We start from the raw sequence: 21333 nt of genomic DNA, 5'->3' as shown, positions 1-21333 counted from the left end.
ACAGCGGGTGTGGCATGTCCGGATTAATCGGTCGGCCCGGAACAGGGAAGCTTAAGCCTGGGAGCTTTTTGTATGAGGAGCACGTAAGTTGCCTGAGGAACAGGAATGGCGCTGCCTGGATGGGTGGATAGAGAGATGAGATGGATAAATGCTTGAGCGGAACTGGTACTCGTGGCAGATAAAAGTCCGGTATGAGGAACCGCCTGCATGTTATAGCATACACACATACACCATAGGTATGATGATGGTGATGATGATGATGTTGCTGATGATGATTTGTTTTGAATTGTGGATAATGGTGTGGGGGGGTCTTTGTCACCGTCCACACAATCTTATCGCCTCAGGTCAAATCTGACTTCGATCCAGACTGTCTGAGTCCCCATCCAACTTATTTATAAAACTAGTCACTACGGTGAGATCGTCGATGACATTATGACTGTTTAATTCTCCTCGATCCCAACAAACTTCTCAGGAGATCTAGAGCACTGATGGAACTTGAACACAACACTGCTGCTCTACGTAAAAGTTACATGGTTGGTCTCTTCCCACCACCACCTCCATCCCTCCAAGGCCTTGGCTTCGTTCCTTTCCAAAATCATAGGTTCCTCGTTCTTGGAATGATGCAAGGAGATTTCAATTCTGCCTGGATCCCGAACGCATCACTCATCTTCGGATGACCACCGACAGGTGGCCTCCAGAACGCTCCAACCACACCCGACTCGCCGTCCGGAGCGATCCACTCGAGGTGGCTAGATATAGATACACGATGCTGAACTTCAAGTCATAACCTTGTTGTTCCAAGATGGCGATATCGTCTCCATCCCTTCGCGCGGCCATCTAGCCCGGACTGGCCCTGTGCCACCCCCGTTCGAGTGGAAGCAAAGTTGCAAAGGCAAGGACCATGCCCCGCGAAATACCCTTTAAATCACCTCGACGATACAACAGTCAGCGGTATGCCAAACTGCAGGAACACCGCCATTTCGACTACAGCCTCGTGGTGCATGGTCACGACGGTAGCTGCTGCTGCCAAGCCCATGCACCCTGCGCCAAGCACCAACGACTTTGTCTGAATATTTCTCCTAACCACGTTGTAGTAGGAGTGCTTGAGGGCTTCGCCTTGGCTCGCACAGCAGCTCAGCTGGGGGACAGGGAAGACCCTTTTCTTCTTAAAGAATTCCCGTTTTCAAAACGAGGTATATGTGGGCCTTTGGCACAGGGTCAACGTGCAGACTGCTTCGGCTTTGTGCGCTACTCATGCGCCTCCTGGGTCACCATGAGGTTCAACCCCTTCCCTCTCCAGAAGCTCATCTCGTAATCCTCCCCCTTCCCCCCCAAATCATCATCCCAGATAGCATGAGGATAGTGTTCGTGTTCGTGGCTGAAGCATCTCGTGCCGCCGGGTAGTCAAGCTTCCAGTAGTCTGCCTTCGATGGGAGATCGCAATCTCACTATGATCGTAAGGTGTCCCGCATCCGACCCTGTTGCGGGGTCTCTTCCAACTCAATTTTAGTAATATGTTGACCGGGGACGACCACCAGCCCGATAAATCGACTAGTCATGGACACCTTGATATTATTATTCTGCGCGGTCCCCGCGCTTTCTGCGGCTAGCTCATTCGCATCCGTGGCCGCGTCTCGAACGGCGGAGGGAGAGGGATACCGGTACTCGTGAGTATTGGAAAGGATGATATTTCGTGCCTAATGCAAGCGCGAGAGAGAAGAAAGTCAGATCAGAGAACCCCCAGGTGACAGCGAACACCAAATAAAAACAAAATCCTCGTATCTTTTCCGCCAAAACACCGACCCCAACAAATCATTCAAGGAAGGAAAGGAGAGGAAGAGCTAGAACACTTACCGCATCGGTACACTTGAAGGTGCCCACGAAAATGCGCGTGTCTGTCGCGTGCACCCGGAGGGTTCGACCGATCAAGGATTCCAAGTATTGCACTGCCGTGTTCTCGTCCATGATTTGTATAGCTCGCTTCCTTTCTTTTTATTATCCCTTCCGGGTTAATCAACTTGTCCCTAGACGGGCTAACCAGCTTGACCTCACAGGTTGAGAGCGGGGTGGGTGAATTGCAACCACTAGCAGGAGAGAACTTGGCGGTCTGGACTGTTCTGCGTTGGCCGATGCTAAACGAGAGAGCGTAACAGTTGCCTGGGGGCGCAGTCGGTCGGAAAATAATCAGGCGGGGTTTATATCTTCAGCTGAGGCGAAGGCTTTCCTCGAAACTAAACTAGGCGTGTTCCGGTTGGGTGGTCCAAGGTTAGTCCTCGGAAGAAGGAAGATGGTCACCCCAGCGTAGCGTAGCGTAAGGGTCAAGGATAGAGCCGCTGGAGACCTTAGGCATTACTGCTCCCCCCGCACATGACTCCCGAAACTGAGCGTGTGACTACAAACATCCTCTAGCTTCAGCTACCCATCGTCGAGAAGCAATTCCCTTCCAGCAATTCGTGTGGGGAATTGAGAAAGGTTTCTCTATTATGCTTTTAATTATGCTCAAGCCTCCTCATGTATTGTATGTGTCGTTGAAACTCCTCGACTACTGAATAACACAGAACTGCTGAAACAGTACTTGGTATTGTCTCTTATAGTACTCATTGTTCCATTCAGACAGGTTTTATAAGACATTGATTCAGTTATTCCCCGCTGAAGCTTTGCGCTTCAATGCTAAATAGTATTATGTAGATCTAATTCTCATATAGGCTGTGCCCGAAGCCTTCGGCCGTCTCAGCCTTCCAAGCCACATCAGTAATGCTAACAAGGCCAGAGACGTCCAAGCTTGTTTCAGAGCAAAGGAAGATAGCTTCTCAAGTTGAAGCTGTAGATATACAAAAGAGTGACGTCATGCAGTTGTTGTTCAAGACAAAACGCATCAGCTTGGGCTCTGAATAGAACCGACGTGACCAGCAACAGCCGGTAAGAGAACCCCAGTGTGACAAAGTGTTAGGTTTGGTATCATCGCTAATGGAGAATATATTGTCGCTTGCGACATAGATGAGATCAGGTTCTTCGTTTGGCGTTCAGAACCTAGGGTGTCCCATCCAGGCGAGTCCGCCAACTGGTGCTCTGGACGAGCAGTTCGACTCATCACTAGCCGACTCCATTTCCACATCCATATCGGTATCCGTGGTCTGAGAAGCAGGGCTGAATGTATCGCTATCCATTGAATGTCCCGGGACCGCGATTGGCATACTGTGAAAGTGCACAGGTGTCGCGCCGAAGAATGGAGTATCGCTGGTCTTCGGCATGAGGCTGTACGGGTGCGATTTATTGGAGGATGGTTGGCAAGGACGGAAGAATTTGAGTAACGTCTGCTGGCGCGGGTCGACCGTCTCAGGTGATAGTGTGGGTTCGTGATCCATTTGTTCTTGCTCATCTGCAAGGGGAGCGGATGTTTGTTGCTGTTGGGCTGTAAAAAGCCACCGAAGTGTGTTCTCTGAAAGGTATAAGTACAAAGCCAGGACGATGAGAGCAGTCAGCAAGCCTTACCATATACAACTTTCTCTTCTGGACGGTCGTTCCTGAATCGCTTTCGTGTCCGGCTATTCAGATGTTGGGGGGGTTCCTCCCCTTTCCAGAACCCGCCTGTCAACATTGAGGGGGCATTTTGTGATTCGAGGCTTGGAAATGAGGCTTTGCGCTTGAGAGACATGATGCTGATGTGAGGTCTCGATTGCCGCTTGCAAGGTCGATAGTGGATCGTTCGGTCGAGCAATGCGATGTTGATCAGAATAGTATATATACTAACTTTATGGGAGCAATTGGGAAAGATGGATCTGCTGGGAAGATGACGAACGAGGTAGAGCAGCTCTTCTGATATATAGGCTGAGGAGGAGAACAAGGCTGGGGTCGAGAGCCTTTTCGGGCGTGGTTGGTCGAGACACCGGCGCGTCGGATCGCGGAGAAAATGAAGGCGAGACCGCGTCGCACTACATGAAATATGCGCTATTCCTATTTAGGGGTAAATTGAGTGAATCCTGTAGTTTGTATCGATTGATTCCTCGATCTATACTTCACTGCCTGGAACAACTTGATTATTAGCATTTATTACCCCTTTATAGGACCCTAGTGAGTACATCGGCTTAGAAGCTCACAGGTTTGATCCCGACAGGGACCGTGATTCCAATAAGGCGCATATGCAAAGGTGGTGCTCTAATCTCAAAATTCTGGATAAACATATGAATCATGCCGAGAAGAAGACCACTACATACTATTATACCTTTGATAATTCTCAAGAGAGCTCCCAAAGCACACGCAACTACTGGCTCCACAGTCATAATTGCTATGGTTGTGTTCATTTCCCACCCAGGGTTACTCGAGGCCTATCATATGGGATACCACTCAACATTTGCAAGTTGAGAAATGCTTGACCTACACTTTCCTAAAACTTTATAGATCGTTCAATAATGGCCTCGCAATGCGTGTAATCGACCAAATGTTCATGATGTGTATACAATGATCGGCATGCCGCCTTCGGCATACCGGCGGAGGAAAGCCTTGAGTTTTGATACCTGAGCGAGGCAAACTCCGCTGTTTTGTGCCTATGACGAGGGAAGTCCCACTTCCCCGCTTCTGCTTCATCAAGCTGTCTGTGAGACTCTGACCGACCGACAAAGCACCTTGCAACTTACCCAGCTCTTATACCCTCTTTGGTCCACACGCTTCAATCTAGGGTCCAGATAGTCAACTTGCAGGTTTTAATCTAAATTCTTATTGCTATCTCCTCGCGAAGGAAGAAAATCAGCTCAGCATGCCGTCTCGCGAAGCTACTCATGCTGGTTCTTGGTATTCCGATAGCCAACATACCCTGACGCGTCAGTTGGACCAGTGGTTGGCTCAGGTCCCAAACGAGGTCCCGGGTATTGGATCACTGCCTGTGCCTGGTGCTCGTATAATCATCGCTCCGTATGTCCAAGCTAATGTGACTGTTCATCTTTTGACTGCATGCTGATTTCCCAGACATGCGGGCTATGCATACTCCGGACCATGTGCTGCCCACGCCTATAAAGCCCTGGACTTATCGAAGGCGTAAGAATCAAGAGTACGCCAGATTGTCTCGGTTCTCAAAGACTCACTTCAGTTTCAGGAAACGGATCTTTGTGCTGGGACCCTCTCACCATCATTATCTGACGACACTTGCTCTCCCCGAGCTCACATCATACTATACCCCGCTCTCCGATGACCCTTTGCCGCTCGATACCGAGCTTATCGCAAAGCTCCTATCAACCAAAGCTGTGAAGCGCAATGGAACCAATATCTCTTTCACAACGATGAATGAGTCTGTTGATGAAGCTGAGCACAGTATCGAGCTCCATCTGCCCTACATCCACCGTCTTCTTCAGCTCCAACATCCCAACAAGCCGACATCTCAGTATCCACCGCTAGTCCCCATCATGGTGGGAAGCACTGCTGCTGCAACTGAGGAAGCCTTTGGGACCTTGCTTGCCCCTTATCTGCAAGATCCTGAGAACGCGTTCGTCATCAGTTCAGATTTCTGCCACTGGGGACTGCGGTTCCGTTACACCTACTATGTTCCCCATGCGCCCAAGCCAGGACCGAGTCTCCCACTCTCGGCCGACTCGCTCCCCCAGCCTGGCAACAACCACAGAGACGTAGAGGCAACGGTGGAGTCGGTATCCGCTGGTCACTCCCTTCAGCGACGGGATCGTGTCCAGCGCCACGAGCCAGCCATCCACGAGAGCATCTCTGCGTTCGATATTGCAACCATGGCGGCCATCACCACGGGACGTGCGGCAAGCTTCCTGGACGCTGTCGAGCGGACGGGAAACACCGTCTGCGGCCGTCACCCCATCGGGGTCATCATGGCTGCCCTCGAAGCAATCATTAGCCAAGACGAGGGCAAGAAGGGCAAATTCCACTTCGTCCGATATGAGCGAAGTGCCGATATCACGGATGTGAACGACAGCTCGGTGAGCTATGTCTCGGCTTTTGCGGTGCTGTAGACCCCCACTTCTCTCGTGTGTCGTCAATCGATAATATCGTTATTAAAAACCTAGAGTAGTCGTCGTGATCCAATTTGCTGCCAAGTGCTCATCAAATAATATTGATCTATGCATCATCTCTAAACTATACATTCAAATCCATGAAATGCTCCACTTCGCCCACAATCCATATCTATTATTCCCTACCCTCTCCTCAGAGAAAAAAAAAAGGCCTTCAAGACCCTTAATCTACCTGCACCTTTCAAACCACAACCTCCTCAACCAAATCATCCTCGTCTCCACCGCCCGCACCGGTAACTTCGCCTCGGGACACAGCCCATCGAGCCCACGAAACACCCCCGGCCAAACATGCAGCTCGCACTGCACCCCCATTTTCAATGGTCTGGATCCATACTCCACCCCTTCATCCCGCAACGTCGGTCGATCTGACATCCAGATACGTCTACGGCAAGCCCACTGTACAGTTACCGTTGGAGATGAAGGATGCTGACGCATGGTGAGTCGAAGTGAGTGAGATCTTCAGTTTGCCTGTAGTGTGGTATTAAATAAGTCCGTACGCTATCTCAAATATATCACCGATGGAAATATAGTAAGCGCTGCGGGCCGCCCCTCTGGAATAAGCCCTCAATTTGGGCTAGCCTGAGCAGTAAAAGCATCGAGTTCCCGGGGGATCATTCAGTGTGAGCCTTTTCCACTTCGGTGAGGTCCGGTCGGATATCTCATCTTTCTCCGTCTCACTGTCTCTCCCCAATCTGATAGTATGCAAGATTGCTCTTCACTCAAGAGATCTAATCGAGAAAATCTCAGCAGTTTGAATAACTATGAAAGTCATCATGGCAAGCCAGGCCTCTCCGGGTCTATATTCAGACTCTCATCCAACGATTTGGGATGCGTGGCTGGCCCCAGGAGCCATCGGTACCTCAAGCTGATCACTTCCCCAATTGGTTCAATTGCATGAAACCCCCCAAGAGTTGACTATTGTCAATGACTGCGGAATATTACCTCGAGCTTCCCCAGCAGCACTACCACAGTCATCGGACTCGGCTTGCAGTCGGTCATTGCACCCTCCCAGACGGCCCCCCTCTGTTTTAAGTGGCCTTCGGAACGTCGATTATCAGGTTCGTAGAAGATATCGGAGGGGCACTCATGGATCCGGTGGCGAGGAACGTGTTTACCACCCAATTAGTCCGCAACCTGGCCGAAGATGCCCCTTCCATTGACCCAAGCATCGTAGTCAACACGGATGCGAGTAGGCTGGTGAGCGCCGTGCCCTCATCGCTGTACGATGCAGTCATGTCTGTGTACAACAAGTCTGTGACCCAGGCATTCCATGAAGCGACTGCCGTGGCGTGCTGCGGTGTCTCTGGAGTGGCCGCGCGTCAGCATCAAGGCGAAGAAGAAGCGGGATGGAAATAGTGCGTGAGATTGGAGTTTAGACTTTACTTCTCCAGAATAAATCGAACAACAATTTCGACGATGTTTTGACGCTCGCCATGGATGTGGCTGTGATCTATCTAGCGACAAAGAACTCCATTGCCGCGTGACACTCCCTGCAACTCAAGAAAAAGGCACTCATATCCAAAGATAAGGCGATAAGACGGATGCCTGACGGGGGCAGGGGTCCTTGAATGATGATGAGTAGGGAGTGGGCTATTCTATTCAAGGAAGACAATCCAGCAGGAATTACTCCGCTTCTTTCTCCGGCGGGATTTTGATTAGGCGACGAGGCTGTAATCTGACTTTCCTTTTGCCAGTCAATAGACAATATCCGACATCCGCCGAACGGAGCAACTGCTTATCGCCGTGTTATCTTCCTGTGTACTGTATCTAGATGGAATGGATGTGAATCTCAGCTCACCGACTTTCCTCCTAGATGATATGTCTTCCTCACCCTTCCATATATAAAGACATGGCTTATCCCCTCATGTTCAACCCTCCAGTGTGATTTCTGCATTGGTTCTGTCCCCCTCCATTCTCACGATGAACCTCGTCGGTTAAACGCAGGCGCTTACATTCGGATTCCCCCTCAATTCCCCTCACTGATCCCCGCAGCCACGTACGATCGCGCGTGATTGCAGAGTCGGTCGTGTGGCTCAGATCAGCCCCAGTAACCAGTATTCTAGGCGCGTCAGGCAGATAACCAACCTTCCCGATAATTCTCATCATCAATTGGAAATCATGGACTATTGACAGTCGCTGCTGCATTCTTTGTCGCTCTCGCTCGTTCCATCTTTTGGGAGTGCAGCATCTTGGTATACTGTCTATACTGGGGCCCAGATTCGACGGATTACCATGGCCAGGATCAAGCAGGGGGTTTTCTCGTGGGAGGATGTACTGGCGCAACGGTATCAGAGTGAGTCCGTTGACGACTATCCATTTACCCTCATTCTTGGTACTGAGATTCTGATTGTCATGTTTGAAGACAACAAGCCAACTGCCCTCCCTCGGACCCGGCGATCCAGCAGCGCCCAACAAGGTCAACGTGCGTCGCTGCCGCTGCCGCAGCATCAGCAAAAGCCCGACACCCGGGGCGAATGGGCCTTCCAGCGGGACAGCGCCCTCCTCGCGAAACTATCACCGGAGCTGCGCATGGCGATCTGGGAGCTGGTGCAGGGCGGGATGCGCATCCATATCGTGCAGCGCGCGAATCGACGAATGGGACATGTCGTGTGTCCCAGCCGGGACGGGGTGTTGGCCTGTGAGATCTGCCAGGGAGGGCTTCCCAGCGCGACCAAAGCTGCGAGTCGGAGGACGACGACGACAACGATAGCAACAACAACAACAACAACGACGACGACGACGACGGGGCTTCTGGCGTTGGCGTTGACGTGTAAGCAGATGTGCGCTCTATCCCTTGAGCCTCAACCCAACCCTCAATCCCTACAGCTAACAAGATGGGGAGAACAGCTACACCGAATCCATCTACATCCTCTACACGCTCAACACCTTCGAATTCAGCAACACCTGGTCCCTGACCTACCTGCGGCCCACGATCCCCCCGGACTTCTGGGACGCGATCCGCGCCGTCGAGCTCCGCTGGGCGTTCCCGGGCCACTGGCTGCCCAGCAAGGACCCCGTCAAGACGGTCTACTTCGCCGCCGGGCGGCAGCAGTGGCTCGAGACGTGCCAGGCCGTCACGCGCATGCGCAGCCTCCAGACCTTCACGCTGCAGCTGCCCTGCAGCTGGTTCGGCGAGCCCGTCGAGAAGCTGCCCCTGTTCCTGGAGCCGCTGCGCGGGCTGCACCTGCCCCGCCGGCGGTGGACGCTGCAGCTGCCGCGGCAGCCGTACTATGTGCAGGAGGTGGGGAATATCGATGGGGAGTTGCGGGAGAGGGGGATCGAATGTTGTGTCTGGGCGGTGGGGGAAGGGAGGTGAATCTAGGTTTGTGGTGGGAGGGTAAGTTGGTTGTGGGTGATTCCTGCATGTGTCTTTTAGCGAGTAGTGATCAGCAGGTATGGATGCATGTACCTGTGAACCATTTGCATGGATTTCTGACATCAGATGCATTAGTTGGGTCAGAACATCGTTCGAAGTTAGAGGCTTAACAAGTGTAAAGAGTATTTCAATGGACTGGGAGGGAAGCTGGATCATGTTCATCCCTTGTTTCCATCGCCCTTGGCGGTTTGTCCTGAGGCGGCGGGAAGAATACTCACTCCGCATATTGTCTATTCACCACCAAGCAACCTACCCAAGCACACCGAGTACAACAGCAATAGGTCAATAGCGTAAAATACACATGGATAGATAAATAAGACAACAGCGTAGACCACATACTCTCCAAGGAGAAATAGCGCCCACCGAGTACGGCCGGACGCCACCCACATTACAGTCGTCCGTCTACAGATATATAGATATATATCTCCTGCTGTCCTCTATACCTACACTCATTAACGGCACCAGGAGATAAAAACACACGATCCCACCACCAAAACTTCCCCAATCTACTTCCACTTCCACGAGGAAAAAAAAAAAGAGTACCCAACTTGAACTACTAGCCAACGAACCCCCCTCAATGAAGCATACCCATCCCCACACCCAACCCTTACAACCAAGAAGATAGATACATACAACAACAAGAATAATTCCGAAGTAACCATACTCCACCGAGCACCCTACAGACACAACCATCGGCACAACCACCGGCACCAAAGCAAGCCAAATTACCCCTAGACCATCGACCAAGCACTGCAAGATCCCCAACCAATGACCAAACCCCCACAGCCCACGCCGCACCCGAGACGAAAGCACCAAGGGCAACAGCACCATCAACCATCCACACCGACAAAACCAGAACCAACTACCTGGACATGTAGCCATCCCCAAATTATCCCCAAAATATCTCCCTCCCCGTTCACCATGGAAACCACCCCCACCTTCAGCATGTTAATAGGCTCGTCGGCGAAAAACACACAACCCAAAATCTATAGTGCGGATTCCTCTGCCGGCGGAGGTATGTGGCCTAAACCATTATCGGTGATGGGGGATGGGAGGGTGGAACCCTTGAATCTAGAGACAAAAAACTTGGACCTATCCGGACAAAGGAAATTGATGGTACCTGGCGCGGCGAGCTTTGTGTCTGGTAAGCTAGTTCGTACCTGGCAGGGTTAGCTGCAGGGGTAAACAATAAACGACAGGTTGTGGAATTTGAGGGAATGGGAGCTAGCTAGCTAGTAGAAGGGGGTTCCTGGGTTTGGGGTTTGGTGGATACCTTGGGTGCCTGGGGGATGGTTTTGGGTAGGGTTGGAAGGTGGTGGTTGTTTTAATGTTTTGGTGTTTTGGAGGGTTGCGGTTATGGGGTTTGTTATAAGTTGTGAGTTTGGCTTCTGGGTGTATGCTTGAAGAGGACGGGTTTAGACTGTGTTGGTTGGTATTATGAGATGGGATGCAGGGTCCGAGGGGAACCGTGTAGAGGTGAAATATATATTGATGGGTGTATATAGTACAGAAATGTTGTAGTGGAACTATGTGACAATGGCCAGAGGACTAAAGACTACAAGAAGTGTTTGGAAGTCGATGTTTGGGGCTGTACTCCTAGTGTCTAGTGTCTTCAACTGTTGACCCTCAGCCCAAGCATATGTTAAACTCTATGATGAGCAGACTCATGAACCAAGTTGACTGACTCCATTATATCACAAACACAAACAAGAGACAACAACAACAAAGGAACCACTGCTAGTCCGGGCTCAATCTGGAGGAATGTCCGCTGCATTCCGTCGCACTCTCACTGAGGCCTGGACGGGTACCTGCACGCCAGGACAAAATGGACAGCTTGTGACAAGTAAGCCAAGTCAGCGTCAGAAGTAAGGGTGCAACCAAGTCCTCTGCCTGGGGCATCGAGAAAGACTGTTAAGTGCAAGCGTCATCATTGACTTCCAGAGACTGGATATAGCGGAAGTGATCTGCATTGGATGTTAGGCTCAAGGCTACATCAAGCTCGAAGAGGAGACCGACTGTTGACTAGACAACGAGCTCAGGCATGCTGCGGGGAGACAGCGAGAAGCTGCTCCGGACGGCAAATCGGAGAAACAATAAAGAGGATGCCGTATGAGGTGGCCCATCTGCCCGGGCAATGTGTAATCTCCCAAAGAGCGTTAGGGTTGACGCCGGAATGCGCTTCATCCAGCCAAGAATGCGCTAGACCATAGAAAATACATTCCGCATCCCGCGGATGCAACAACAATAGAAGATGCAGAGAACAACCCCACCGCACTAGTGGATTGTCAGAATTGGATACTGAAGGTGGTAGTTTGTTTGTGTAGTGTGTATGTTGTGGTTCGAATGGGTTGAGCGATTTGTGGCGTCTGCCGGCTTGACACTTATTTAGTTACAATGACAGCCGTCCAGTTCCAAACCTTTTCCCGACTTTTAGCTCCACAGCCGACAATTGTTGCATGCTTGGTCGATGCTCGTACACCCACACCAAGGACCAACGATGCGACTCAGAAACAGACCCCATGGCCTTGGCCTTGCTAAGAGGCAACCTCAACTGGCCGATGCTTCTGGGTCGACCTGGTCAGCCGGTGGCGCCTCTACCGAAGGGACTAGCCAATGGGCCGCGGGAACCTCCGTGGCCGGCTCTGGACAATGGGCAGGTAGTGGTGCAGCAGCCGGTGATGCATCGACAGCCGGAACAGGAACCGGAACAGAAGCAGGCACGGCGGCAGGCACAGCAGCAGGCACAGCAGCAGGCACAGCAGCAGGCACAGCAGCAGGCACAGCGGCGGGAACAGCGGCGGGAACAGCAGCCGGGACTTCAGATGGCACAGGTACATGGGCAGCGACAGCCCCAGTTGCCGCAGCGGACGGTACTACTGCCGCCGGAGCCTCTGCTGCTGATGGCAGCGCGGCAGGCACAGCACAAGGAAGCACCGAGCAATGGACAGCAGCGGCAGCCACCGACACAACCACACAATCCACCGCAGGTACTACAGCAGAAGGTGCCGGTACAGAAGCTGCTGCTGCTGCTGCTGCTCCTGCTGCCCCTGCAGCTGCACAGGACAGCACCGCAGCGGGAACGGCCAGCACCTGGGCAGCTCCCGCTAGCGATGCCGCGTCAACAGGCGAAACAGCCGCTGGAATTGCGACGACAGACCCGACCACCCAATGGAGTGCTGGAGCTCCCAGCGCCGAGCCCCCAACAGCTGCCGCTGCCGCTCCAGTCGTGGGGGCTACAACTTTCGCAACAGCAGTGATTCCTACTGCTACCGGAATGTCAAAATCCCTCCCCTCATCCAACCCAAGCGAAGCCACTGCTACCAGCACCGTCATCTCCGTCGACTCAGGAAAGCACGCCGGCACGCCTGGCGGCACTAAGGCAGCAATCGGCCTCAGCGTGGTCATCGTCGTCGCCGCGATGGCAGGACTCATCCTGTGGTCGCTACGCCGGAAGAAGCGCCGTCTTCGGCAAATCATTGCGAAAAGCCGGGGCGAGAAGGTGTCTGACAGCCCGAGGACGAGTGATGAGTTCGTCCGGTATGCATCCAAGGTCTACACCGAAGGGACCAGCGCCGTGCGTCAAGCGGGGGGCAAGATCAAGACAACATATCAATCCAAAATCCCCGTCCTGCGTCGCCACTTCGAGAATGCAAAGTATGAGCCGATCAAGGAGTTTAGTCGCAAGGTGTACTCGACAAGTGTGACTACATTGAAGAAGGTTGGCGGGTTCGTTCATTCGAGCTGGGGGAGCAAGACCCATGTTCCTCGTCCTTATAGCACATACAGCACGTATAGTAGCAGCAGTCTGCACCAAGGCTTGCGGGACCTTCCTAGGTCGTGCCATGCAAACGAGCTCGCCCCTGTCATGGAGGTTTCTGAAAGTATCGAGAGCCCTACTGGCTCTTCGGAAACATTGGTCGGGGATGTCGGTCGATTAAAGGATGCTGCAGTATCAAGCACGCCCAAACTTGAGACGGGCAAGTTCCCGGAGGCAAAAGTAGCAACTGTCGAAACTGTCACGCCCATCTCCCCGGAATCCTCAGGATCATCATCACCGTCATCGTTATCGTCAACAGCAAGCAGCAGCCCTTCAGTGTCAAGGAGCCCGACTGTTGACCGGGTTTCGAGAAGCCCAACTGTGGAGAGTCGGACCTACCCCGGTACGCCCGATATTTCCTTTGCCAGAGTGTACCGGGTAGAAATGGACTTCAAGCCTGTCAGCCCCGAGCACGTCGAGCTGAAAGAGGGTCAAAATGCCGTCCTGCATCTCGTCTACGACGACGGATGGGTAAGTCAATCCCTTCTTCACATTGTGTCACCGCAAGTATGCTAATGAAACGTTCTCCGCAGGCTCTTGTCAACGTCCTTGAAACCGCCCAGGAGGGTCTCGTGCCCCGAGCCTGCTTTGGCGCATACCCTGTGCGCCACCAAGCCCAGTACATGGGCAGCAATCTCCAGATCTCGACCGACGGCATCCCCCGGTCGATCAGTTCTGCCACTCCGACCGAGTACGGCTCTGATGGTGACATCGGCCGATTCTACTCGCAGTGCGCGAGCCCGGACCTCCCAACCCCGGCGTCGCTGCACGAAACCCTGCCACGGCCTCAGCGTCTCAAGTCTCTTCCGTCGCTGGCAAGCTTGTTCCGCTCTGCGTCAAGTTTCAAGAGCATGGTATAGCAAGCACATCCCGATGAGACTGAGGCCTGGCGCTGAAGGATCCGATCCTTTCCTTTCTCTTTTTCCATTCTCGTCAATACTTTTTTTTTTTCTTGAATAGTGGACTTTTTTGTGACATCTGACTATTTGTCTGGTCTGTCCGGTTTCACACGCTAATGCTCTGTATATACCTTACTCCGATTATATTCTTCTAATGAATTTGCACACACGGGGTGTGACGACACATACCTGTGCAATCTGGATGTCTTGCTCTGTGGGGTCGTAGTACTTATCTAACCTCCGTGTCATTGCTTGCCCGTGATCGAGTTTGCAAACCATCTCAGAGTCCTGTAGAGAGACAGCAGAGAAGAGACACCAGACGATGAGGTCAAGTCTTCAAAGTGGAACCAAATCCAGCTCGATAAGTTGAGAAGTCCATTGTTTCCGCGCTCTCCAGTCACGAGCACTGCCGCTCAGACACCTAGCCCCTCAGGCTCCCCCACACATTAGCCAGCTGCCGACCGCCTCCCTCACCGCTACGTCCGGCAGAACACCCGCGACCTCGCGACCTCGGTGGACACGCGAATTTCCACCAGTCACAGTCCCGAAAAACCGAACCGGAGAACTGTTCAGTTTAGACGGTGGCAGAAAATCATTAAAGCGGCGCCACATCCGGCACGCCCAGACCCTTCGGATATATGCCTGAGGCTTCAGGCCGGTCCGTTGTCTTGTTTCCGCTGCATATCCTCGAGATTACCTTCTTCAGTCTTGATTTGTGCAGCACAGACTTCTAACTCTGTTCTCCCTCATGGCTTTCTGAATACTACTTCAAAGCAGACCGAGTGATACCTAATTACGGCTCGGCATTACAAGTATCACAGGTAACAGGGTATACAAGAACAAAAGAAACCCCCTGGCGTCGTGCCACTGATGACAGCATCTTCCAGCTGTCATATACACATACACATCCCTTACCCACCCCCTCTCCCCAACACACACATCAGCTGGATGCAGATGGAGCAACTCTCACGCACACCTCAAGGCCAATCAGCCATATGACCTCCCACCCCAAACCTAGGCAGAATACGCCATCTGCGGCGCGGCCTGGTACCCCGTGAACTCGGGCCTCGTCCGCAGCTCCATCTCCTTCTCCTCCTGAATGAGGGCGCAGCACCCGCTGCAGAAGGTCGTGCAGCACGCCGCAGCACGAGCCCTCAATGCCGAAGCGCTCGCGCATCTCGCCTCGCCGGATCGTTTGGATGATCCATTGGGAGACACCGAGGCCGAGGCAGGTGAAGATGGCGCACTATCGTTTGCACAGTTAGTATATCTCTGCGACGACAAGGTTGGGAAAGGGTGCGGGAAACAGCGGCTTGTTGGTGGTAGCCATGGTACTCACCTCAGTGTTGATGTGGCTGAAGTTCTGGAGTGTAGGGTCGTGGATTCGCGCTTGCGTCTTTCCGAAGGTTAAGCATGGGAGACACCAGCTTGTTAGGCCTGGGGTCTCGGTCTTAGTGGTTGTTTTCTGCACTCCCTGACTTGGGGGGGGAGGTCCTTTGGGGAGGCAAAAACTCACACAATGAGCCGGGGGAGAAACAGTCGCAGAGGGAATAATTCCACCCCCTGTTCTGGGTGATATTTTGGACTTGCTCGTTGTTGGTTTGAGTGTAGATTGGCGGGTCGGTTGGCCAGGCGTGGTAGGATTTTTGTTGCTTGGTATTTGCCATTGTTGGAGGAAGTAGATGATTTAGAGTATAGGGTTGTTGTGGTTTGCCTCATATTGGATGGCAGGGGTCTGGATTCTTATAGTGGTTTGCGAGAGTAAAAACCTTGTCTCTGTGGATTAGGGGCGCCGTTAATAGGAGCCAAAGTCATCGTTGGTTCCATCCTTCGAGAATATACAGTCTGGATGATGCTGAAGTTGAGGAAGCTCGCATTCATAAAGAAGCGGGACCGTTGGATAGACCCACTTGGTGTTCACTGCCAAAGTTGAGTGGGGCCGGTACTGTGCCTTAAGAGGATGAGTGTTCGATTCATCGCGGTGGCCTTGAGCTACAAGGCATTTGCTGCTGTCAATGTGTGCCACGGCTGTTATGTGCAGTGTCAAGCTTTCAGGCTGAGAAAACAATACCTGCGGAAATCCGAGGACTATTTATTCGGATGCGATGGAGTCAAGCCTATGTGCACCCACTTTGTGTCCCTGACTGTCATGCGATTTCAGCTCAGAGGGCTCGGCCACACATGTAGTCCAACCAGCAATTTCGCCACTGATCTGTTTTCATATCTTTTTATCTTCTGAGAAGATTGGCTGGCGTCGGGGGCGCTGCATATGTAAACATTATGTGACCACATCAGTATCTACCTGTTCTATAGGTTACCGAAAGCCGATATGTTCATTTTGCAGCAAAGAACATGGATTGGCCTGCAACCCTTTGCGTACCTATATTTCCCTCTTGATTGAGCTGAAGCGTGCTACCTATTTGCCCATGACAGGAAGTTAATTCATAAGCAGCATATATAATTTGCGCAACACAAACCCTCAAGCAAACCGAGGCTTGCTATGCTTGTCATTCACGCTGATATATCTGAGTACTAATTACATGTATTGGTCACTTCAAAAACAAGTCGCATCAGCAAGTGGAAGTCCCCAACCTCTCTGGTAGATATTGATGAAATGGGCCGCTAAGGCTTCATACAAAAGATAGAATCACAATAGCTACAAAGTATTAATACAACAACTACCAGGTTGTGTAGTGTAATGGTTAGCACCCAGGATTCTGATTCCTGTAATCCCGGTTCGATCCCGGGCACGACCTTTTTGTGTTTTTGTTTTTCTTTCCCCCCCTCTCCTTCGCAGGCCCATATGTGGGTGGGTACATAGGTCTCCGGTGGGGGCGCACTATAGACCCTGAGATTAGGGTTACGTACTCCGTAGTTTGGGTCGATGTCATTGAGCGCCGCGGGCGGTACTCAGCACTTTCCCCTGACCCGTTCCGCTTAAGGCTATAACCACTACCTACACACAATTCTAACGTAAACAACTATCTACCTGTCTTCAATCTAATAATAATAGATACAGCCTACAAATAAATCAGGTACCAGTCAGGGTGGTTTACCTGAAAATCAGGAACGTACCCCAACCACCTCCCTCCCCTCAAAATTCAAGATCCAGCGGACCCATCCACCCGCCCACATGATACCACCACCACCCAATGATGGTGATCGCTGGATGTCGATCACGAGAGAATAGCCGCGTCTGGCCGTCTGGCCGGGCTGGCCGGCTGCTCGGCGCGTCTAAATATAGCAGAGGGGGGGGGCTCCGTCGCCCCGACCACTTCTTAGTCTTACTCGGAGCGCGCGGGGTGCGTGGGTGAGGAAGAGGGAATCGCGTGCCAGGCACCACTACCACCACCACCGCAAATTCTAGAAAACTTGAATGTTGTCAAAACAACGCGCGGTTCTGTACGAAGGAGGTTAGATCATTGAAGAGAGTTCTGCACTGGCCTTCGATATAGGTCAGGATCTTGATAGTGCTGATACGCTTCATACAATAGATTATACAGTACCTACCTAGGTACGCATGAGAAGATATACTTTGTAGTAAGTCCACCCCAACTCAGTCAAACAACCAAGCGTTCAACCTCATTCAGCCCCGAAGGAAGAAAAGACAGATATGAGGAAAAAGCCCCGATCGGAGCACGAATAGCCCCCGTGTGTTTGCCCATTCCCCTGAATGTCTCACATCCATTTCCCAGGTCCGGGTCCGGCTCAGGGCCCCAATAAACTGTACCCGCACACGTAAAACCCACCTTCACCTAGCGCACCCTTCTCCGGTACTGTACCTAGACTCCTGAATGCGCCTGGGTTTTTCTTGTCCTCCAATGCCTTGAGGCAAAGTACATCTATTTACCAAAAGTCAGATTATAAGTAGTTCCTGTGCGTAGCCCAATCCCAGACTCACGGGATCACAGTAACGTGGGCCAGAAGTGTATATGTGTCGTGTGTTCCACAAGTGGAGACCGTCTGGACCCCTCTTTTTCCCTTTTCTCATGTTCTCGGGTCTGGTCACGGAGATTAAGGGTTCATTCACCGACCACCGACCACCTACCACCTACCACTCCTTTCAAGGACCCTTAGGTCAGTTCTGGCCGAGTTCGAATTGAGTTCCAGCAAAAAAGAAGCCGGCACTGCACCTCACCTCCCAGTATCCAGGCATTCTGACTGTGATACACTACCCGCTAGCTTCAACAATATAACCTCAAGAGTTGTAGATTAGATTTTTCTCCAGACTAGACTAAACCCAGGCAGCGAGAATCGCAGACCTGCCAGACCACCCCGGAATAGGACGATCCGGGGCCCAACACCAACCCAAAGGGCTGCTACAGAAAACAATCAATTGTTGATTCTTGTTGTCTTGTCTTGTCATGCTCGAAACGCGGAGACTTGGGCACGGTGTTCTCCGGTCCGGATTGCCCATATGATTAAACGTAGCATTCCATTGCGTGCCGGAGGTCAAGTGGTATGTATGTATATTTTACTTTGACTCGCCCCTGTCGCCTGGTATGTCTGGAGTCTGGAACATCACAGACATTCGGTCCACATTGCTGGGAGCCAAGGTTAGAGGAGGTAGTCCGTCGTCATAGGGTTGGGCTGAGGGCGCTGCAGAATCTGCGATGGGATGGTAAAGCGGAAAGTGTATTTGGGACAATCAAACTACCATGTCGTGACGTACTGCTGACAGATCCATGCTACGAGATTAACAAGTCTTTGTGGTAAGGGTTCAATTCGGTATCTGAGATCGCCAGGAGCCAGAACTTAAGTAAGAAAATAGGAGATGCCGCTTTGCCTGCTGAGGCTACATGCGACCGAAACATCTGTCTCATAAACATGGCATTGACTGATCCGCCGCAATGCTGGGTGCGCTGTCCCTGAATAAAAAAAGACAAGGATGCAAAGAATTATAGAACATTATATAAGAAATAGAAAGACAACTCCGTGTCACAAATGCGCCCCCAACCCATAACCGTTCCCCAATGAGGTATCCGATTAGATCTCCTGAAAATGCATCATTCCAAAGAAGTCCAAAGAGAAAAAGAGAAGAAAAGAAAGTACATTTTGGACAAAATGTGTAGTCGGAAAGGGAAAGTCAAATGACATATAGGAAATCAATGATCGATAGGTGGAGTTCGATGAACCCACAAGAGGTGAAGTGTGATGGTCAGGTCGGCGTATCGCGAACATGATCTGTAGGCATCTTCATCCGGCCTGAGACTCTGGCCTCAGGCCGAAAACGAGTCCTATGAAAACGACCCGATTCTTGGCCGGGATCATTCCCGGAAGTCGGCAGACGTGACATGGTGAGGCCCGCATAAGTGCCAAACCATGCAGTGGGTCAGTTTGAATCCTATAATAGGTGGAACTCTTCGTGTAAATCGTTCATGTGACGGTTTCATTCATCAAGTCCAGCAGAATTATATGGTCGTGTTTGTTGTATCTTGCATGGAAGCCGCCAGGCAATCGGTCGGGTTGTTGTATATAACGACCGTAGAGCGCTAGGCCTTCGTATATGCAAAATGTTGAGAGGGGGGGGGGGGCAGTTCAAGGAACGCATCCTTAGCGGCCGTCCTGCGAGCCATCTGGGCCTGACTGGCCGGAGGTTCTTTGTCTGTTGTTCAGCCACTCGACAGAGGCATCCTGTCGTGAAGCGGGGGTCTTCTGGTCTTCCAAGCGGCCGTTGGTGGTGTTCCGAGGGAAAAGGTTGTTCAGCTCGGCTGCAAGGGCGGATGCGGTGTAGGTACGGAGCTCCTTCTCCTCCCGTTCGTCCTCCTTCATCAGGCGTCGCTGGTCTGTCTTCGACAGATTCTCGCGGCGCTTCTTCCGAATTTCGTGGATACACCAAACTAGAACCTCCTCGGGTACACGGTTCCGTGGGGCGCCATGCCTCGTCGGGCTTCGCACATATCGTCTGGTGACATCCGTAGCTCCGTCAATCGAGAAAGCAACGCAGTATGAGATCTTGCGGCCCCAACCTATGTCAATCTGCGTTAGCATCCCTCCTATGCGTCGGTACAATGAAGCACATACCCTCAGTGTAGAGACGGGGCTGGTCCCATGCCTCTTCGCAAGCGTCAACGTGAATCCAACGCTTCTGGTGGTCGGAATAGACCTCAGTCCAGACATGATCCTCAGCATTCCACACCCAACGAACACGGCCTCCGAGGGCTCTGCAAAACATGCTGAAGCAGTTGGCCCACTCGCCTGCACGTCCCCGTCTCGTCTGCAACAACTGCCACACGTCTGAGTACCGGGGGAACCGCTCATAAGCGCCGCAGCTGGGTTCCGAGCATCGGTAGAGTTCGACTCGAGTGCCGCCCCGTGCGGTTTCATCGGGCGTAGGAGGAGTCATGCCTTGGGCGATTGTAGGCATGGAACAGCGAGTACAAGGGGGGTTGTTGACGAATTGAAAGAAGGAACGTTTGAACCATCTGGTGCCCGATGTGAGTAAGTTGTCAATCCTGTCACCTCTCTGGGTAAAAGTCAAGCATACCTTAACAACGCCCGAATGACACAATCTTGATAACCCCATTCTGGTCGTTCCCCTACACTAGCTGCCTGGGCCTGCAATATTTGACTCTCCTCCTCTGCTTCGGCATACAATCGATCGAGAGGGATGTGGGAGAGCGCCTCATCGAGGAGACCTGGGTTTTCGTATTTGGTTGGTGTCACGGAGAGAACGTGGAGGAGGTTGCGGAATTTGAGGGAGACTGGATCTTGAGGAGGGGCAGGGACGATTGGTAAGCTGCGAAGTAGGGGTGACTGTGACGATGTTTGCGGAGGCATTTGGTGGGCCGGGTACTGAGGTGCGGTCGGGGGCGGCGGTGGTGGTGCTCGCGAGGGATGGGGAGGAGGGTAGAGGCCGGGAGAGGGTGATTGCGTGCGAGATTGCGATCGGGCTTGTTCTTGGAGTTGATTGAATCGCTTGTTACGCATCAATTGTTCGAAGGCATTTGTGAGTTCGCCGGCATCGAAGTTCTCAGGATTCGTCGCCTGGTTGTGGTGGTGGTGTCTTCCGTCTGCCATGGTTGTGGGTGGTAGGGGCAGGGTCAATGACACCAGCGGCGGCAGTAGGGCGTATAGATCTCCAGGGTGACCGAACTCGATTCTCAATTCCAGTCTAGATATTTCGGACAATGGATCCGAGTCGTTTGCAAAACAATGAAGCTGTTTGACAGGAGACGGGGCTCAAGGGTGGGTTGTCGAAAGAAAAGAATCGGT

At 52.1% G+C, this 21333-nt stretch overlaps 9 protein-coding genes and 1 non-coding gene across 10 annotated transcripts; 6 read left to right on the top strand and 4 right to left on the bottom strand.

The window, feature by feature from the left end:
• Positions 1-1448: 1448 nt before the first annotated feature.
• Positions 1449-1965, bottom strand: BO82DRAFT_286138 (LSM domain-containing protein; the record flags this gene model as incomplete). Its single annotated transcript, XM_025631531.1, has 2 exons — positions 1449-1697; positions 1855-1965. The coding sequence occupies 2 exons, from the start codon at positions 1963-1965 to the stop codon at positions 1449-1451; spliced, it is 360 nt and encodes a 119-aa protein (XP_025490850.1).
• Positions 1966-2644: 679 nt separating this feature from the next.
• BO82DRAFT_337852 (uncharacterized protein) lies at positions 2645-3819 on the bottom strand. The gene is made up of 2 exons (XM_025633409.1): positions 3493-3819; positions 2645-3439 (listed from the first exon to the last, which is right to left on the bottom strand). Exons 1-2 carry the CDS (start codon positions 3653-3655, stop codon positions 3024-3026), a joined length of 579 nt encoding a protein of 192 aa, XP_025490849.1. The 5' UTR covers positions 3656-3819; the 3' UTR covers positions 2645-3023.
• Positions 3820-4600: 781 nt separating this feature from the next.
• Positions 4601-6087, top strand: BO82DRAFT_384297 (protein MEMO1). Its single transcript, XM_025638094.1, has 3 exons — positions 4601-4908; positions 4963-5031; positions 5090-6087. The coding sequence occupies exons 1-3, from the start codon at positions 4754-4756 to the stop codon at positions 5964-5966; spliced, it is 1101 nt and encodes a 366-aa protein (XP_025490848.1). The 5' UTR covers positions 4601-4753; the 3' UTR covers positions 5967-6087.
• Positions 6088-7112: 1025 nt separating this feature from the next.
• On the top strand, positions 7113-8038 carry BO82DRAFT_403198 (uncharacterized protein; the record flags this gene model as incomplete). Its single annotated transcript, XM_025639362.1, has 2 exons — positions 7113-7344; positions 8019-8038. 2 exons carry the CDS (start codon positions 7113-7115, stop codon positions 8036-8038), a joined length of 252 nt encoding a protein of 83 aa, XP_025490847.1.
• BO82DRAFT_433210 (uncharacterized protein) lies at positions 7933-9342 on the top strand (the record flags this gene model as incomplete). The annotated part of the gene is made up of 3 exons (XM_025640851.1): positions 7933-8319; positions 8389-8806; positions 8874-9342. Exons 1-3 carry the CDS (start codon positions 8259-8261, stop codon positions 9340-9342), a joined length of 948 nt encoding a protein of 315 aa, XP_025490846.1. The 5' UTR covers positions 7933-8258.
• Positions 9343-11899: 2557 nt separating this feature from the next.
• Positions 11900-14486, top strand: BO82DRAFT_384295 (uncharacterized protein; the record flags this gene model as incomplete). Its single annotated transcript, XM_025638093.1, has 3 exons — positions 11900-12059; positions 12234-13690; positions 13753-14486. The coding sequence occupies 3 exons, from the start codon at positions 11900-11902 to the stop codon at positions 14077-14079; spliced, it is 1944 nt and encodes a 647-aa protein (XP_025490845.1). The 3' UTR covers positions 14080-14486.
• A 163-nt stretch (positions 14487-14649) lies between these two features.
• Positions 14650-16167, bottom strand: BO82DRAFT_355362 (PLAC8 family protein). Its single transcript, XM_025635433.1, has 3 exons — positions 15635-16167; positions 15458-15555; positions 14650-15364 (listed from the first exon to the last, which is right to left on the bottom strand). Exons 1-3 carry the CDS (start codon positions 15783-15785, stop codon positions 15059-15061), a joined length of 555 nt encoding a protein of 184 aa, XP_025490844.1. The 5' UTR covers positions 15786-16167; the 3' UTR covers positions 14650-15058.
• Positions 15933-16426, top strand: BO82DRAFT_106133 (uncharacterized protein). Its single transcript, XM_025629762.1, has one exon. It carries the CDS (start codon positions 16079-16081, stop codon positions 16355-16357), a length of 279 nt encoding a protein of 92 aa, XP_025490843.1. The 5' UTR covers positions 15933-16078; the 3' UTR covers positions 16358-16426.
• A 376-nt stretch (positions 16427-16802) lies between these two features.
• Positions 16803-16874, top strand: BO82DRAFT_t200. The gene has a single exon. It is a non-coding gene; the product is annotated as a tRNA-Gln (tRNA).
• A 2611-nt stretch (positions 16875-19485) lies between these two features.
• png1 (peptide-N4-(N-acetyl-beta-glucosaminyl)asparagine amidase) lies at positions 19486-21281 on the bottom strand. The gene is made up of 3 exons (XM_025629761.1): positions 20606-21281; positions 20143-20543; positions 19486-20087 (listed from the first exon to the last, which is right to left on the bottom strand). The coding sequence occupies exons 1-3, from the start codon at positions 21136-21138 to the stop codon at positions 19672-19674; spliced, it is 1350 nt and encodes a 449-aa protein (XP_025490842.1). The 5' UTR covers positions 21139-21281; the 3' UTR covers positions 19486-19671.
• Positions 21282-21333: the final 52 nt, after the last annotated feature.

The sequence above is a fragment of the Aspergillus uvarum genome, assembly GCF_003184745.1.
Source record: "Aspergillus uvarum CBS 121591 unplaced genomic scaffold BO82scaffold_35, whole genome shotgun sequence".
Taxonomy (NCBI): Eukaryota; Fungi; Ascomycota; class Eurotiomycetes; order Eurotiales; family Aspergillaceae; genus Aspergillus; species Aspergillus uvarum.
This window is presented reverse-complemented; position numbering and strand designations above follow the sequence as displayed.